The 20,361-nt window shown below is 35.0% G+C and overlaps 1 protein-coding gene across 3 annotated transcripts in view; it reads right to left on the reverse strand.

Annotated features, from left to right (window-relative positions):
* Positions 1 to 20,361, reverse strand: part of Nolo (no long nerve cord) — a 177,484-nt gene that overhangs the window by 53,704 nt on the left and 103,419 nt on the right. For all 3 annotated transcript variants that reach the window (XM_070309012.1, XM_070309011.1, XM_070309013.1), the window contains exons 3-4: positions 4,212 to 4,264; positions 1,662 to 1,761 (exon numbers count right to left, since the gene is read on the reverse strand). In XM_070309012.1, the coding sequence (XP_070165113.1) occupies positions 1,662 to 1,761; positions 4,212 to 4,264 (153 nt within the window). The remainder of the gene's footprint in view (positions 1 to 1,661; positions 1,762 to 4,211; positions 4,265 to 20,361) is intronic.

Raw genomic sequence — 20,361 nt, forward strand, 5'->3', positions numbered from 1 at the left:
GTATTATATGATACAACTTTTCTTTTTCTTTTTTTTTCTCTTTTGTTAATTTAGGCCAAGATAAATAAAACAATTTATGCTTCTAGCTAAATATCATAATTATGTTTGCATAGAAACGCCGGTTTCTATACATACACGTGTGCCAAGTATACGATGTTTTTAATAGACGTTCCGACATGCAAATAAACATGCAAATTAACGATGATACCTCCTTGAATCTCTCTTGATTCGGGTTAACTATCCGCGATTTTTCCGTGATTTACATATATCCGTTCTATAAATATCACCGTTTTAATTCATTCTATTAAAGGGAGGAAAATTGGAAAAGCGGTCGATATCGATCGGATGCAAGACACGGAAGGCGTCGAAGTAAAACTGTCCAATGCGTATAGCTGCATTCACACCCTCAAACTTGTCCTAGATACGAATGTGGGTCGGGTCAGCTGCAGCATCCCTGACGTCCCGTTGGGGTTACCTCGGATAAATACAGAGCGTGCGTATTGGTCGTAACCGCGGCCCATAACGTGTTTATTCACGAGAGAAACGCTGTCGGCTGTTATGCACTAATATCAAATTCATCATGTATATCCAATTTATGTCCCGCTTGGCACAATATTGATGCGGGGGTAGAAAGGGAGGAGAGATGAAGGGGAAGGGGCGATGGCTCGCGAACGCGTATTAAAATATTTAAGAACAATTTGCGACAATAAATATCATTTAATTCGCAATGCGACGCGATCCATTCGCATCAATGATATTTTATGCGCTCCATTCGTGCAATGAGCATAAAGTAGTAACGTCACTGTTAAACGTATCGCGATTAAAGCTGTAAATTAAATGCGCTTAGATATATGTATATTTTAATGCATATACACGGTGCGATTACATCACTGTTTTACCACAGAGACGAGATTATTTTAAATTATAGATAATGTTAATTGCTTTGTACTCTACGTCTAATATGTATCTAAAAAGAATATGTAGATAAAAAGTGACTAGATCCAGAATGTGTCTCTATATATTTGCATAACGGAAAATCAATCGTAGTTCGACTATATCGAGAACTACATTGTAACATTTGCTTTGAATACATTGCGGTTAAAACGGAACATTGTTCTTATATATATCACGGTTTTTTATATATAGATATTGTCTATCGCGTTGAAAAATATTCGAGTTTTCTTTGTTTTATAAGAGATTATCAGTTACCTTTAAAAATTATTTATTATAACGACGCAGTTAGCTTCGTTCTTAGCATCGTCTTTTATATTCTTCTATATTCGATGTGATTGTAATCGCGCGAATGCGTATGATGTTGAACATCGAATTGTGATATTATCTTGCTTTCTTTTTTTTTTTTACTGATGGAACCAGCTCTGATCAATTTGAAATTCAATTTCATAAATTCCGTTTTAATAAAACGGTTTCCATCGAATTTCTGCGTATTAAAATTGATTATATCTACAATTTCTATTTTAATCTACTTTACATTTTCAGTATTTCAATTAGACATTCGTTACTTCAATAAATTTCGCCATATATTGATAAGATTTATTAAAAAAAAAAAAAAAAAAAAAGACGATGAAAATTATTTGGAAGAAGATATACCTATGTAAGGCGATAAATGCTTAAATTAAATATTAATGTTTGAAAACACTCACCTCAGCATTGCAGACTTTATATTTGGTGGTCCAGGCTCTGCCTTTGCACGGTTTACGTCTGCATCGACGCTGTTGACGCGAGATTCCACCACCACACGTTCTGAAAGACGAGCGGAAAGATTTATTTATATCGGCGAATTAAATCTAATGACTCTGTAAATTATTTTTGAATGCACTTTCACCGCGTGTCCTTTCCCAGACACGCTTTTATCTAATAAACTTTTCATAATCAAGTCGCGCTAAACTCGTCAAGAGTTTAATTACCTTTCATTGCTGCGTGCCGGTGCGACGCACACAGTTAGTTAATTCAATTCACTACTTCATGCTAATTCCACGAGCAATCTTTATTCGCTGGAAATTGCATTACCCCTCCACGAATATAAGTTAGTTCTGCTCCGAGATTGGCGCAAAATGTAATATTTACTACTGAAATGAAAGTGTCATTTATGATGTGAAGTGTTCTTTGCTAACAATAACATTAATACGTATCGAAATCGATTATTTAATTAGCTTTAAGAGTATTTCGATCAAAGCTGAATTCGAAAGATTTTGATTGCGCACAGTTACATATTCAAAATATCCGTTCCAATAACTCGCGAAGACAATTCGTAAATATTGTTTGAAAATATTTAGTAGCACGGTATTATTCTATAGAGCTACAAATAGAATTACAATTTATGGAAAACGTATGTCAAAGTGATGATATTATGTTGAAAAATTTTTAGAAGCGACTTGACGCGAGAAATAGGGCACAACAAAACTGGAAAATGGTCGTTAAATATGGAGATCGTAAATTGGCTGACGTGACCATTCTCAATTTGGCGGGACGTAAATATAGTATCAATGATTAGTAAATAAACTCAAATATTCCAGCTTACATACATGAAGCTCTTTGTGCGTAAAAACGAATCAATAGATTATTTATATAGCGATACAGTAGCCATCATTATTAAATATTTTACCAATTGTGTGTATGTGTAAATTGATCATGACTTGGTTCTAATTTTAGAAAAATTGATATTGATTGCATTATTCTATACAAGGAGTAATTATCTGCTTTGAACAATAAGCAATGCGTAAATAATTAGTTAATTGAAATAATAATATATGGAATACACACATACATTATGTATGTATAACATATGTATATTTTATGTATATATACAGGATGTCCGGCGTCAATCGCATCACCGGTCGTGTGCAGGTAAAGCAGGTGAAATCGAGAAGAGAAAAGTCCTTTACCATTTTTTTCTATAACACTTAATAAAAGACTTATTATTGAGTAAAGTCTGGTTAATCAGTGCCGACCTTTAGCTAGACTTTACTCAATAATAACTCTTTTATTAAGTGTTATAGAAAAAAATGGTAAAGGACTTTTCTTTACGATTTCATCTGCTTTACCTGCACACGACCGGTGATGCGATTGACGCCGAACACCCTGTATATTGATTAATCTCAATTACGAAGCTTTACGTAAATAAATTACGCGAAACGGTTAAAATTTTTAAACTGTTTATAAATAATGCATCAAGCACAAGGTGCAATAGCCTATATTCTCTATTATTTAGCATTATTAAATAACACTAATTGAATTATCTAAAGGCTATGTATTTATTATGACAATAAGCTATTATACGGGCAGTGTATTATCATTTTCTCAGTAATAAATAAAGTCATTGTATAATCACATTAGTTATAGCATCTATATAATCGCGTTATCATTGCATTCTTCTGATTAACGATATCGCAGATTGTAATAGAGATGAACATATGTGCAGGTGGCGTACAAACGTCAATAAGTAGAATGCTGTAGATCACACAATAAGCTTCCCGAGTACAGTTCGCAAGTTGTAAGTGCCATAAATTGCTACGTCTCGCGGTCCCAGCCACTTCTGTATAACTGAAAAACGAGCGGGGCGAGAGTGGAGAACAAACTTATTGCCGGTGGTGGCCGCCAAAATGAGTTCCGGAACGTTTAACATTCCGGTTGCGTTACCGGCAGGAGACTCAATATTAGAAACCGTACGAAACATAGGCGATGAGAAATCGCGGGGATTGGGATCATGTCTTGCATGCGAAAGGCCGACCACCGTTATGGAGAAGCCTTTTTAGTCGCGCTGTTACCGAACAATATGTGGCGTCGACGGACGTAGCATTCTTTGTATCGTTCGCAGAGTTTGTTTTCGGATACGATCTCTCGATCGAGAAAAACAGAGACTTTTGTCTCGCATGTATGAAGATAATACATATATGCGTAGTATTATCAGAAATATTTTGTTATTATGAAGAGGAAATATAATATTAAATAATAAAATATGGGATTTCTCGAATAAGAATCTTTTTCTTAAATTTACAATTAATGTCAAATTGAATTAAACACGGAATTAAAGTAAATATTTTGCGCAATCTCGTGAGCTCGATTTTAGTCGCAGAAATTATTTAAAGACATTTTACATGATTGCAATTACGTTGGTATAAAAAAATAAGATTTCTTAGAACACTATAAAAATTTATAAAGTTGAAGTAATCTGTTTATAATGGATGATTTACCTTGTACATGCTGACCACTTTGACCAAGATGACCATTCTCCCCAGTCAGCGTTCTGAAAGATAAAACAAAATGTTAAACTTAGTTTATTTATATATACGTTAAGAATATGTTGAATTAAAATGTTTAAAATTGTTGTCACGCAAGAGCATTTCGTACAACGACACGTTTTTTACTCCTAAGTGTCATACTTAAAACGTAGTATACATCAAGTCTTATGTTAGTCATTAATATACTCATTTCTGCGCTATCTTGATGATCGTCGATGACATACGTTTAATGCATATTTAAAACGATTTTTCTCCGTAATGACGCTTTGTCCGAGAGATATTATTCCGCGACTTGTTTCCCAACGCGCCATTGCCCCCATTACAACCTCCTATTCTCTGTTATCGACTTTTATTTCGCTCATAAATGTGTCATCCGAGTCGACTACCAACAGTAATCGGCATCTGTAATGGTCTTCTAGAGATCTAGAGGAACGTAAAAAGCGCTTCAGACAACGTGACGCCTATGCGTATCGATCGCCTTATTCTGACCAATAAGTTTGCGAATAAGCGTGACAGAAATTTGACCAGCCACGTGTCCGAATTTGTTGTCAAAATTCTCGTCACGTCTCCAGCGTCTAAACCAAGCAGATTTGGAAAATTCACTTTTGCCATGCGGAACCGTCGTGGCAAATTCATGTTCTGATGTTTTATAGTAAACGATCGATGGTGAACGTGCGCCGATTTCGACCTATCCAAGGAATCACGATGAAATGTAAATAATAAATGAAAAGATGTGATTTTATTAGTATACGATGTTACAAATATATATCTTTCACTTTGCCACTTTTACTAAAATTTCTATTAATATATTTTGAAGATATATTGATAAGGAAGTTACATTTAATATGTAGAAATTTTTTAAGATTTATGTATTGAAGAAAATAAATAATTTCACCCTTGTAAAATAACACATAACAAATATATATATATGCATAAATAATAATAACGTTCTGTCAATGTATTTATATAATTCACATTTTTCAATTTTCTCCACGTTTGAAACGATTGCATTCTCACGCGCGAAACATTGATTCGTCGTATATAAATGGATAAAAATTTCCAAATTAAAAGATTATATTATCCTCTCTTGAAATAGCAAGCGATACGAGCAGAATTTCCCTTTCGATCGATTTCGTTTCGATTGCGCTCATTCCTTACATAGAGTTTCGAATAACGACTCGTTGTATTGGTTTTTCATTGAAAAAAGGATAACGATGGAGAGAGCAATTAATCCTTTTTATCCGAGAATTCGCCCATTTCCCCTTCACACCGTACCAGCTCTTGTTACATACATCACATACGGCGGGAACGAGAGAGCATTTCGATGTGTTACGTTAACGGCTACCGGCACTTTTCATGAACTCCGACTGTAAAATTTATTTCCAAGGTGCTTCTTCCTGCTTCATTCGTTCACCTTTCTCCCACTGTCTCTTTCATTGTATCCACGATTCACATTTACTCACGCACGCTTTTCAACGCTAGAATGTTGAATTATAGAAGACCGAAATGATAGATAGACGGATAGCGAAAGAGTTTATGAAACGCAAAAGAGCAAAATGACAATACGAAGAAAGATGGACCTAGATTTAAAAAGAGAAAGAAGAGAAATGTACAGATAGCAGCGAGGAAAGCGTAAAATCGTTTTGACAAGAAGAGGCAGAAAGCTTTTAACGTGATTTTGGCGTTGGTTATTTTACTCGGAATCTCGCCCGATGAATAATGTCAACGAGTCGAACGAGCTATGATGGTTATAGGAAATTATTGGTGCATTGATCTCGCGGAGATCGCGACCGGTTTATTGTAATGCTGCCGCTTACACATTACACGAATCATTCTCAAAATGTATCTCGTCGGCTATTATTCCGTTTATCTTCTTCGGTTCGCAAAAATTGTCGGCCATGCCGACAATTTCAGCGAGAAATTAAATTCAAATAGGAGTTGAAATGATTGTTTTGATTCACATCATATCCCCGTATCATCCGGAATTACGATCTCTCGCGAATTGACATCGCAAAGGGGAGAGGAGAGCCAGTGATAGCCCGATAGCCGATCTCTCATTCCGCAATGCGGGCTTTCGCCGTGCCCTATGTTGGCATGACACTGGCCCAGCCGCTGTACCATTCTAATTTGGCACTTTTATATTCCCCTGGGAGGGTCGATCGTCGGTAGGATAAATCTCGCCCAGAGACCAGGCTTTTATATACGGTCACGTCCACAAAGGACGTTCTTTCCATAATTCCATTCGAACCGGCGCGGTGATTACAGGCGCAGCAAAATATGTAAATTGAGCGTGAAAGCGAACGATAGCCGCGAACACGAAATGAATACGACGAATGAAAATGTTAATATCCATTATGTAATTCTTAAATACGATACGAAAAGTATAAAGATATATGATAATAAAATAATAATAATAAATGAATAATAAATTATAATATAAGATGACATTAAAATGACATCTTAAATATGTGTTTTGCAATATAAACTTTACATATAATACTGTTGAAAGATAACTATCATTTTGACAGACTGAGAATTAACGTCTTAGCCTTTTGTGTATTCTTATTTTAATCGCTAAGGATATAAATCTCGACTGAGATCGTAAATACACTGCATCTACTCAACGTCTTTCCCGGTTACATAAACATATTACACTTGGCTATGTAAATGCACGTGTACGTATGTACATTGGAAGGAAACAGGGGAAGGCAAAGAAAATCAGACGGAAAATCAGCAAGGCGAAGAACGAGAGGGAGAGAGAAAGAGAGACGACAAGAAGAACGGACGAGACCTGCTGGAGAGAGAGTAACAGGCTCACTATTCCCAAATCCCACCCAATCTAAAATCAATCTTAGTTCGTACTCTTAGACGAACTGGAAGTGAGATTCTAAAGGGATCGGTGAGAAACGAAGAGGGTATAGGGGCGAGAGGAGACGACGGAGGGGATGGACCGATCACTTTTAAGCAGCGTTGTGCAAGTCTGCATTATTCAAACTCTAGGCCGAACTAGGCAGCTTCGCGAACACCCTCCAAGGAACACCCTTCTGTCTTTCCCCAACGCCAGCCCTTCCAGTCCTTTTCCACGTTTCACCTTCTCTGTCGGCATTTCATCCATTTTCGTCCCGGTGATCCACGATGTTGCATTTTCACGCCCTGAATTTTTTTTTCAACCGCAGCAGCGCCATTTTCTCACATTGACTATTTCGATCTCGATATTTTGCAACTGCAGCGAACATTCATTTAACTTTTATTCCTTAATTCTAATTTGTCTTCGATCATTTATATTTCTTGCTCTTCTTTCGCAAAATTGATTAATGTAATTTTATGTCAATGTGACAAAAATTATCCATTTCTTTTATATCGAAAGAAAGTGATTCGAATAAAAATAAAACGATCTTAAATATCTTATTAAAAATTTTTACATAAAAGATCTCAGACGAAACTCATTCGTAAGTAAACCTAAGAGAAAATATACGCAACGAACTGTTCAAAATTATTCGATATGATCGAAAAAATATGCAAATATATGCACGCAATAAATAATAAAATAAGGTATTATTTTTACGATTGAAAAAATACTTAAGAGTTTAAAATTTTGTTTGGCAAATTTTATTAATTTTTGCTTTTCTTTTAGAGATTGAAGATTCCTCTTTGCGGAGAGATCTTTTCGATAGTTTTTTTTATATTTTCCTTTTTTTGCTTCTTTAGTCATTCCCCAATGGTATCTATGATTTATTCTGCTCTCGAAGTCAATACCCGCCGTCAATATTCGTAGAATCCCCGATAAAGGGGATTCTCTTTTCCTTTTACCCCTTACGGATTCAAGAAGATATTCTCGGATCTCGGTTTGGCGCTTTTGATTTTCTCAGGACACACCCTTCGATATCGGTCACCTTTCATGTCATATCCTTGGCAGCTCGCGCATTCGCAGTTTTCCCGCTGCAATTTCTACTACTCTGCCGATGCAGATCCTCTTGATTTTCTCAATTTTGGACACTATGTACACACCTCCGGAAACAACTGTAAACAGCCGTAAACTCCGGCTGCACTATACTGCTCTACCATTTTCTGTTCCGCGTAATCCTCGCGCTTACTTGCCCCGGTCTCTTAATTTCCCTCGCCTTGAGCGCAACGCAAACAAGACCGCACATATAAACTCGCTCATACGCGGAGAGCATCGCATAATGAATGCCTCGTTGCCTTCCGCGTCTATCATTTTATCCGAGGTGTTGGAGTGCATCGAGCTCGTTGTACCTTGCGCAATTGACGGTCGCTCGTGACGTTGCTACGTTAGAGAACGAGAATGTTTAAACGCGTATCCTCATCTGATGCATCCTCAAGACAAGGGCAGAGTTTAGCGGGTTAAGTTTGACTTGTATAAATTAAGAACGTATGTTTTACATGAAATTTTTAGTTTCTTGAGATAATATTTATACGCAATTTTTTTTATTAAAAATTATCAATTATATCAATTAATTATATATACTACCATATATAATAAAAAAAAAAAAAAAAAAAAAAAAATATGGTTTGCGTAAGAGAGAAAATAATATTGTTTTAATTTTTACAAAAGATGCAGAAAAGAAAAGGGTATATTTTATGTAGGAATGTATATGCCCTACGTATTAATTCATTATATATAAAATGTACAATATAATAAATGATTTTTAAAATATAATACTCGTTGTCTCTCCTCCTCAGCTATAGTCTAAAAACTAGAAGATTAAAATTAAAAGATTAAAATTTGTAATATTATTTATATGATTTTTATAAGAAATTTAAGGGATTCGCACGTTCCACTAATTGTTTGTGTGGCTTTTTACAATTCAGTATAGTCTGTGCATTAAAATAGTTTAATTTCGAGAAGAATTAATCTGTATTCTATTTTGCCCGCATGTAGATGCAATAAAGTATGCGAAAAGATTTAGAAAATGACTATTAGTGATATGAGAGATAGCAGGTTAAATCGCAGATTATTCGTTATCTGCATGATAGCCAAGGCCATTTCCAAAATACAAATTATGTTTTTGGGATAAACCGATTCGCACGTGCATATCTAAAACTATTTTCAAGGCGGATGTTTATAGCGGCAAATTATAATACATTGAGTATTCCGTAGTGTATATGTTAATGTTACGGATCGCCACGAAGACGTACAGTCACAGTCGTGACTAAAGGGAAAGAGGAGTGGTATTAAAAAAGGGGGGCGCGTAATAGGCTTAGAAAGACTGATGTCTTAAGTGGGATAAGAAGTAAGCCGTCGAAATAAATCTCGTGGAGTTTTATTTTTTTCGGAGCCGAGCACACACGAGTGCCGGTGGAACGGGGGTATGGCCTCGCGACACGTGTGTAATATATATTATTATGGCGGAACTAATAAATTTCTACTTGCGCAATAAAAATATAATGCAAGATAATAACTCGTTCCTTCAAAGAATAACGTAAATACTTAAAAGGGATTTATTCATGATGCGAATGTCTATATTTCACGATGAGAAAACAAACAAACAAAAAAAAAAAAAAAAAAGATTTCGTAATAATAATGTCCAAAATAATTTCTGATGTTAGTGATGAACAAATGACAATGATATAGAAACTTCTTGTCATGTATGTCTATATATTGGTGCGTGGAGATAAAAATTTATAAAAATCTCCGAAACAATATAATAATAAGATCCAGTCAAAACCATTTATTTCGCCTATCATAATTTTAATAATTTATTAATTATGATTTTTTTTTATTGAGTTTCTTTTTTTATATAAAATACATATATTTTTTTGTTAATATTGCATTAATATCAAAAAATGTTGCTTTTATCACTTTAATAATAAATAAACCTCGCTTGATAAATACTTATCAAGAAACTTCTCATTTCGCGTTAAATTTTTCTTATCGAGATGTGGAGAAAATTGAATAGCGTGTTTTAATAGTAAGTTACATTTTTCATTATCCCAATGTCCTTTTGGCTAACTAAAATATTCGCTAATAATACTCGTCGAGTGTTTTCTTTTTCCGCGGGCAACAAAGGACAATTGGAGAATGCAGACTGAATGATCGGACTTTTAAGCAGATTCCTCACTTTACGCCTGCATTATTCAATCGCCTCTCTCCGTCTCCGTCTCGGTGCTTTCGTTCCCGTCACATTCAGTCCCGGAATTCCATTCTCGCGTGCAGGTGTCAATTTGTTTCCTCTCTCATTCTCCTTACGCGTCCTCTCGCTTTGTTCCAGCCTTTCCTCCTCACTTTCTTCCCCTTGCACCCCCGGACTACCAAAACGCTTCTCTCGAATGCCGAGAGGGTGAAACATTAGACTTCCAAATTATTGAAAGCAACAGCGGAGGACAGTTTCTCGTCGTCGCACGCCGCCTTGATCGCTTTCCTTCTCCTTTCCGTCTACCTTTGTCCCCTCCAGAATTTAGATCCCCTCTGTCCCATCAATTTGCCTTCCTCATTGTTAATAGAAGCCTCAGGGCCACTTTGACCGAATCTCAGATACGCATCTTAGTGATACCTTCGTGATGCGTCACCGAAAGCATTTTCAATAATCGTCTTCCCTCGTTTTTGGGAAGGTTCCGATCGAGAATGGCACTCGCTTAATATCACGTCGGTGTTGGATGCGATTATCCCAACTGCCCTGTCTATCTTGCCGAGAGAATGACGGTGCAGCTGGAACCGCTAATCGGATTCTCGATATATACTTGCTGGTTAACCTTGTCTTTCGTATTAATATCGCGTCGTCATAATTCGATTAATATCGGATATCGATCACATTGCGTGTGATTTTATTACGAAAGTTGCATATTCACAGACAAGTCCCTCCTTCCGCTTATAAGAGATATGCTCTTCTTGTAATATTTGTTATTTTTTGTCTCTACATCGGTCATAATATAGTAATTTATAGAATATAATAAATATAATATAATATTGGATTTCTTAATTAATGCTTTAATAATTTTAATGATTATTTTCGCGTTCTCTCTTTTTCTTATATTAAAATTACATATATATATTAACATAATAATCTTGTACAAATATAAATACAAATATCTCTAAAAATAATAAGAATATAGAAAAATATATAGCAGCTCACAAAAGTACTTATCCAATTTATACATGTACACGGTATACGTACGTACATAGTATTTAAAAAAATTCATAATAATTACATTAAATTAAGCACGAGTTGATAATGAAAGAAAATATCTAACCGACAATTCATGTCGCAATATTCACCAAATTAAAAGAGATATTTTTAAAAGAATTCGTGACAAAATATCTCAATATCTCAATAATCAATAATGAATTTTCAATCAATCATGGCAAAATTCAAAGATGTCAATATAATTAACTCGAGCGATTTATCGCTGTTAACCGCGACATTCATTCGTCGCAATTACAGAACATTACATAATGAATTATATTATCGGCGACAGTTCTCGATGCGGATAGAATCCCTGAGTCAACCGTTCGATAAACAATAAAATCAAATTATATCGAGGATCTAGCTTTTTGTCCGACGACAATCATTTTCCGTCGATGAACTGTACGTAAAATACAAATTTTCATTCATCAAACGAAGTGCAAGAAAATGCGTTGGAAAAGAAGGGGGCTTCTATGACTGTACGTTAAATACAGAATGATACCTCGGCGAATCGCTTTATGGGGCGATAAAACCAAGGGGATGGGATCGTTACGTTTCCGAGTCGGGCTTGTAATATCGTCCGCTAGTAGAAGGGGATTACGCCTTGTATTTATGATTATTTGCGACCTCTTTGTTTTTGTTGTATCTGTGATTTCGGCTCGAGTCTTATTAATCTTGTTGCGCGATTATCTGCCGGGATTAAAGATTTAACAATGCGACAGGAGAAAAAGAAAATCGGAAAAACTTTAATAATTTTGTCTGAAATTGACTTCACAAATAAACATACCCGTCTCTACTTATTCGTAATTTAATTTTTTTAATTTTACTTGTTCAGATATTGTTTAATTTCATTGTTTCGCTATTCAACTTTTTATGACTCTTATAATTATCGAGAATGTAAGGTTCATCCATTGTTACCGCATTATCAATACTTACAAGACTCGTTGCACGGTGCTAATTAGGTCAGTGAAGTCGATGTAATTGTTTAATCATGATTAGTGCCTTTGCATAATCAATAATTCACATTTGATTGTACAGCATGCTTAAATATGTATTTGTGCTCGCCTATGTAAATTTAAATATGTGTTTAAACTAGCCTATAAAGGCCTACATAGATTCTTTATAAGTATACGTATAATGCTATGCAGACTTATATAAATTTTCAAAACTGAAAAGAATATATTGGAGTAAATACCAGAAAATTTATAAATGCAGAAAAGTTAATATTTCATTATTAATTTAATATTAATAATCGATGTAAACAATCATAAATTCAAATATATGCAAACTAATATTAATAAATAATAATAAACAACTATGTTGAAATTTCGAGAGGATATTGTCATGATACAAAATATGAAAGTGAATTACGTACGAATTAGTATTAACATTTATATACAAATTTACTTGGACAATCGCTTTAATGTGTCCACAATACACGATATATTTCTATTACATTTCCGAATTAATAGGACTTTGATGGTTAATATCCATGATGCCGGATCCCTCTCTGAATGCGAGCATTCTTTCAATACGTTTCTGCCTGTGATAAATATTGACACGAATCTTATGAAAAATACATACGGTAAAAGCCGCAGATATAATTTTTCAGAAATTCATTAGCGCGGCCCGAATGAAACGTCATGAACTTTACTATTCTCACGTATCCTAGATTATCTGCACGTGCATGGAACGCGTTCGTAATATCGAGAAAAGACACTTAGCGAAGTAATATCAAGTATGAGTTTTTATTTTCAAGTAGAATCTAAACATCATTAATACTACAACTTTAGTAAAGACTGAAACTATTAATATATACTCGGACGTTGTACGCGCATATATTATAATTATTCGAGTCAATATGTGCTCAAAATTTATAAAGAAAGCAGATATTCACGTACAATTTTATAAATAAAAATATTGTAAATATATTAAATATAAAAATATAAAAATATATAAATATATAAATAAATTTTATAAATAATAATTTCATGTATATTTAATAAATCGAAAAATTCGCGATTATATTTGTATATTTATTTATTATTTTTAAAGATATATTCAGAGTTTTCCAATACAGAATTCGCCTACACGTGATATTCCGACGCTATCCGCGCGATAAACTTGATCTCTCTTTAGTTACGACCTCGTGTCCGCTTTAATAGACGAGCGGGTGGATATTATTTTCGTGTGCCGCCGTAATTTTCGCGTAACGTGAAACGACGTCCACGTCGCGGTAGACGAAATGTAAAGGAGAGAATTGGCGGGATGGCTAATTCAACTTGTCTGTGTATGTGTCTGTGCACGTTCGCGAATCCTCGCTTCTGGATGTGAGAAAAAAAAAGTGGGATTCCACTTCGAGTTAATTTGCGAACGCGGAGCTCGCGAAATCGATGGCCCCGGGAGCTGTGAAATCCGCGCCGGCGATACCGAGGGACGGACGGGGGCGCGCGTCGGGACCGGAAATCGCGTCGGGAGCCATCGCCGACGGCGCAGCGCAGCGCACAGCGTAAAGGAAGAAGGTTATTACACGTCAGTCACACCTCTCTCAAAATTGCAAAAGTTTTATAAGACACAACGATATCCTCGCGCGATTACGTCTCGCGCGACTTATGGCCGGGGCTTTGTTATTGCGCGCGAGAGGCGACTCGTAAGCGGCTATATTGCGCCGTGTGAAACAAAGTACTCCGATTTCTAACCACTCCCTCCCCCCTTTCGTTTCCCCCCTCTCTGGAGATAGGAGCCATCCGGAACACCGTTCGCGATTATCCCCGGACGGCTAAGAAATTGCGAGGCGCTTAGGAACAATGGAGAGATCTAATTGTAAGATTGTTTTGATAAACAATTGTTTAGGGGGGCTATAGAGAAAACTGAATTGCCGTGCTTGCAATCTGTTAAATAGATACATTATACGTGTGATTCGATTATTCGAAATTACGAGTACGAGGAGTTTATACCGATGACTAAAGAATTAACAAAAAATTATTCTTTTGGTTTTCAAAAAGTACAAAGTGATTTTACGGTTACTTTATTCACGGTATAGATTAATATAACAGAAAACTAACTGGATACATAATGTATTCTATCGTAATGGAAGAGAGTTGTAATTTTGTTGGAAGCTCGGAAAAAGTTACCTTGGAGAATTGCACTTGCAAAATATACGTTCAATATATTTTTCATAAAAACAGTACGCGTTATACATTTTCTGTTAAAAACAAAACAAAAAATTTCATTGTTTGCAATTTAATGAGCAGCGAAATTGTACTAAATTCTCTCTCTCTCTGTCTCTTTTCTTTTTTGAAAATATTGATCAGATCAGTCTCGATCATTTCCTTAATTTTGATCAAATAAACATATATGTATGTTTAAATGGAACTGTCATCATGCATGGCGCTTAATATTATACATTAACAAAATCTCAGTGATAATAAATGAGTAATCTATATTAAGACATTTACGTGAATATTACAATGGCTATAATTGCGCAGGCATACTCATCAAATAAAGAGCAAAATCCTTCGTAAAAGCGTTCATAAATAGCGTTTCTGTTTATCTAGTATCGCTATCAATTCCGCGCGAGAATAGATAATAGCATCGGTTTTCGATTAACGGATATCGACTGGATTGCAAAGTGAGAAATACTTATTCAGACTTTAGACTTCTCTTGTTGCCCGGTAAACACAAGGGAAACGGATATCGCGATTCAAATATCGCACTGCCGCCGAGTAGCGTTAAATTAACAAATGCACATCCCAATTGATACGAGTATTTGGAGCGGAATTTCAATTATTCTGTCGTCTCTTCACCGTATGATTCGTAAAATTATTAGATTGCGAGGAGAAATATAACTTGCTACACTATAGCGTCGGAGAACCATTAACCGGCTGAATGCGGCTAATGAAAATTTTCAAATTGATCGCGATATATATTATATATATATATATATATATATATATATATATATATATATGTATATTGATTGGGGGAAGGGGGAAGGGGGAATACAGTCTCGTTTTAGCCATTAGGCATTATGCTTACGAGTCTACGAAAATATTAGAGATAAAGGAAAGTATTATAAACGTGTGACGTATCAAATATCTTATTTCTATTTATAGAATTGGAAATTCAAGGATTTAACTAACATGAATGCTTTAAAAAAAGAAACATTTTTATTTACTTTTCTAAGAATTTCATCCGAGGAGTATAGATGGAACGTGAAAATGCACAATCGCTTTACGGAGCGATGACAGATCTAAAGCGGTAACCGGGCGAAAGTTGGCGCCGAGAGTTCGTCCGATGAGAATTATTCAAGGATTTTCCGGATAGTGCAGACTGTACGTCACCTTGAGAAATTAGCGGCATGAATTATAAATGAGACCAAGTTTTCGCCTGTTTATCTTCTTTAATGTCTCTTGGCGTTCGGTAAATACCGTATGTTAGACGATCTCGCGCATCTTGGAGAAGCGATAACAATGTTATTCAAAGATCATGCGATTTGTTTGATGCAAATTTCAATGCGCATACTTTTAATTATGAACATATTTCTTTTTCTTTCTATTGTCTTTAAAAAATATTATTTAATATATAAAAGAGTTAAATCGCGCAAAGAAATACACATGGTACTTTAAAATTTTGTAAATCATCACGTAATAATCTTTTTGAATGATCTTTTAAATGGTAATTTTCTCGGTTTAGACTATGAGAAATAATAGATTTGATATTATTTTTTACAAACAGCTAATGACCGATTAAAAAGATAATAATAAAGATACTTGGTTTCTAAATGATTAATTCTTAAGTGTCGTAACCATAAAGGAACATTGTCTTGTCGGTTCTCCTCAGATTTACATCAAGGGAAAGTTAAAACGAAAAGGCTCTATATTCTCAGATCAATATTTCTCAGTTTATGTGTAAAGCCGCCACAGCAAGGTATTTTATACACGATATTACAAGCCCATATATTCCTACACGAATGTTTCATGTTTCATCGAGCAACCATGCATTTTGCAGATGCACCTTGGAAAACCGCGCATCTTTACACAAGCTGCACCGAAACGCCATTAGTATCAGTTACGGTAATTTCGTGCCGTTTATCTTCTCAAGTTCGTTTCTCAAACATGCGCCGTTTAAGTACGATCGTTTCAGAGACAGTCCGTTAAGTCGCGAACGGTAATAACGTACAACCGCGGTATAATACCTTCGAGCACCCGTTAAATGCAATTAGGCTATTAGAGCCTAAGTAACCAAAGTAGTAGGAGTACGATAGTACTCGTGAATGTGCCCCGTCGACACTTTTCTACCCTCTTCATATCTGACGAGTGCCACTAGAAAGGCATGAGGGCCGACATTTTGTGTCATAGCACGAAAAAAGAGATTTGAATGTTCATTGTAACGGCACGCACGGGTGAGAATCAGCGATCGCTTCATATTTACAAAGCCTCGCGTTGCCGTCAAGCAATTACGGATATAGGTACTTTGTATCATGTGACGCATGTGCGCGAATTTACAAATACAAATAAATAATTTGTATATTTATATTTATATGGAATCCTTTGACTTTAAAGTGGAATGTATATGTAAAAAGATATTTATTAACTAAACAAGTTAAAATATTTTAAAAGACTAAATTAAGTTAAATGTAATTTGTTACACATATTCTAATTAATAATATTATATTAGCGATAAAAAAATATTAGTATAATAATATTAAATGGCAATAAATTACAGTATAATACCATATAATGTAACAGCATTACAAAAGGATTTCACCGCATGGAAATTTTACTTAGACTCGTTAATTTATGTAACATGTAGGCACGCTAACCAGAAAATTTGCTAATAATCTGCGTTTAAATTTTGCATAAGGCGAATTGATTAATTTGACAGCAACGAGCTATTTATATCCGGCCGAAAGTGGATCACGAATATAAGGGGAAAACCGCGGGTAATCCACAATATGGCGCTAAAAATAATTTATTAGCAGTCAATTACACGTAGCTCTGTGCTATTCTGCGATAATCGAACAAACCGCGTCAATTGTTAATATAGCCGAGAAAATTTAATCAGAGAGCGGCGCTGTAATTATCGTCCCCATGATCCATCATTTGCCCTCAAATGAGTTTCTCTCTTACGATATATTATTGTGTGTGTTTTATTATATAAATCAAGATTAGAATTGATCTTCTCATTTATTTTATTTTCATGTTATATTTAGTTTCCATTTTATGGAAATAGCATAGATATTAAAAATTACTTATACTTATACCAATTAAAAAATCAAGTAATTATAAAATGCTCATATTTAGATTTCATTTCACGTCAATTGTCTTTCATTTTGAAGGAAATCAAATATATTATAGATATATAAATTTTTATTTTCTGTTAAAGTGGATTTTTTCAACCAATTACTCATACAAAATTGTATATCTTGCAAACTGCCTACGTACTCGCCAATTGCAATCTATTTTCAATTTACCATCTTTAATCATCCGCAAAAATAAATCTGTGTAAAAATGAATATTTTTTAATTAATTTTTTTTTTGTGTTTGGAGATATTCTGTAAAAAAATTTAATGCGTCTCTCGATTGAAATTGTGCATGTACCGTTCTTGGGACTACCGTATTTCAAGCTACACGCAAAGAGGAATTCATAAAGTTTGCGGGTTTGACGCTCGTATGTGCTGGCGAGCACGTTCCACGGGTTATCCAGCGCTGCGTTTTCTTACAAAAGCTCGACTATGTTCCTTGGAAGATAAAGGGTTGGCACGGGTTTCGGGTACGGACTATACAACGTTGTCTACCGAGCGCACAATGAACTTCGTATACTTTAGGAAACGAGAAGAAGTACCTCCGAGAAAGTCGGAATACAGCACGGACTCCGAGAAACGAGTGTCACTTTTTACATTTGCGTAAATTAATCGACGAGAATATGTCATCAAATTTCAACATATATATATATATATAGTTAATTTTTAAAAATCCATGTGTTAATTAAAATATATATATATATATATATTTTTTTTTTTAATTAACACGCGGAACCAATTTCGACATCGGAATCGTGAGCAAATATACAATTTAAATAACGATAGCCAAATGGATTGGCCAATTCGGCCCTATCAATCAGTCGCGCAAATGTATCTTTAATCAATACTATTACCATTCTGGTAAAGTAATTCGGTTTATATCGACGCTCGCAATTCCGGAGCTTGGTATTTTCACGACGGTCGTCCTCGCCAAATTTTCCGCGCTCGGCAAAACTTCGCGAGATACACATCTCATTGGGCATTCGCTTGGGTAGCGGGGAGAAACTCCTGAAAACACGTACGTCGAAGACAAACGATATTTCGATACTACCGCGACATCCTAATTCGCTTTTCAAATCCGCCTTATATGCGGAGTCTACGCCGAAAGCATTCGCAAAGTTAGTTTTATATTCGCTGTCGCAATGCAATCACTGAGAAACAATGAAATATCCCGAGGAAATATACACGATATATACACACATCGCGTACAATCTTCTATACGGAATATGGTCTTATTTTTCTTATCCGGTTGTGGATAGTTACGCTTATCGCGAATATCGAAAATATTATTAGTCGTGGAATATTCGAGATTAATCTAATTGAATTGCGAACGTTACGTGATCGTATATGCATATTTAGTATATTCAGATGTGGATTCGCTAGTATTTTTTTTTTTTTTTTTTTTTTTAGAAAATACAAAAATTTGAGCGATAGCATCTTTAATAGAAAAACATGGGCATTTTGTTCGAAATAGGTATAACGTACATAAGTAAACGATTCATTATCACCACATCCATCACTTATACATTATAATATTTTCGTCTGGAGGATATTTTTATGAGAGCATAGCCGACGAGTAATCACTCATCTTAGAAAATAGACTGCTCAATTTCGCAGTAACGCACTTTGATAGAAGAAAGTGATTCTTCCATGCCGCTTTCATTCAAACGAGCCATCAGTTTATACAATCATTTTTCAAGCCTTCGCAAAAGGATGCAGATTTGCAAGATGCAGGTGCGAGAAAAAAATAATCGTAGAAACGAGATAGAAAGAAGAGAATCGAAATGTTGCGCGATACTATCGCGGTCAATGAATCTCGCAATCAGTCTTCTTTCAACTTCGTCCTTCGACGATTGCGCGAAACAATTCGGGAAGTCTAGTAGCTGGCGACAAAAAACACCTGACAATTTTACAAGTTTTACGCGCAACGAGCGCGTATCCGATTGTCGAGAGCGAAATGACATCCGGGATAAAAGTGTCGGTTTCAACGTAGAAGTCATACATATCAACGGCATCGCGCGGTGCCATAAAACTGGCCACATATTTTTCGAATATCTCGACGGCGCGATTGTTTACGAATTCGCAACGACTGCGGCTACACTCTTTCAATAAAAATTATGGGCGAAATTTGTCGGTTTAATCGTTTTCGACAGTTGTGCTGTGAAACACCGTCGGAATAAAAAAAATTATTGGACTAGAATGTACTAATGAAAATATTTTCTCAGAGAACTTATATCTTTTTGCTATAACGTAGGATGTTTACTCAAATCTTGTAAAAAAATTCTCTAACCTTCCAGGTATTTTTGTTCAAAATTCCAAGTAAAGAAAATATTTTAAAGATTTTTTGCTGTAATTTTCTGAAATAAGATTTTTTTATTGTACGTGTTTTCTAATGCTTTTCTTTTACGAAGGAGAAACACGAAGTTACTTAAGCTTCAAATGCTAGATTTATGTATTGAAAATGTATTGAATGAAAAAAAAAAAAATTGTATAATTTCCGTTAAGATAAAAATTTTTAACTTACATAACATTTCAATTTTTTATCACTATAAATTAAAATAAAGAATATGTATCGCATAATCAATATTTTGCTAAGACGTTGAATATATAAACAGAGAGAAGTAGATATATATTTATAATATATTTTAAACACATA

The sequence above is a fragment of the Polyergus mexicanus genome, unplaced genomic scaffold, assembly GCF_030449975.1.
Source record: "Polyergus mexicanus isolate NDT 795.1 unplaced genomic scaffold, iyPolMexi1.0 SCAF_16, whole genome shotgun sequence".
NCBI lineage: Eukaryota > Metazoa > Arthropoda > Insecta > Hymenoptera > Formicidae > Polyergus > Polyergus mexicanus.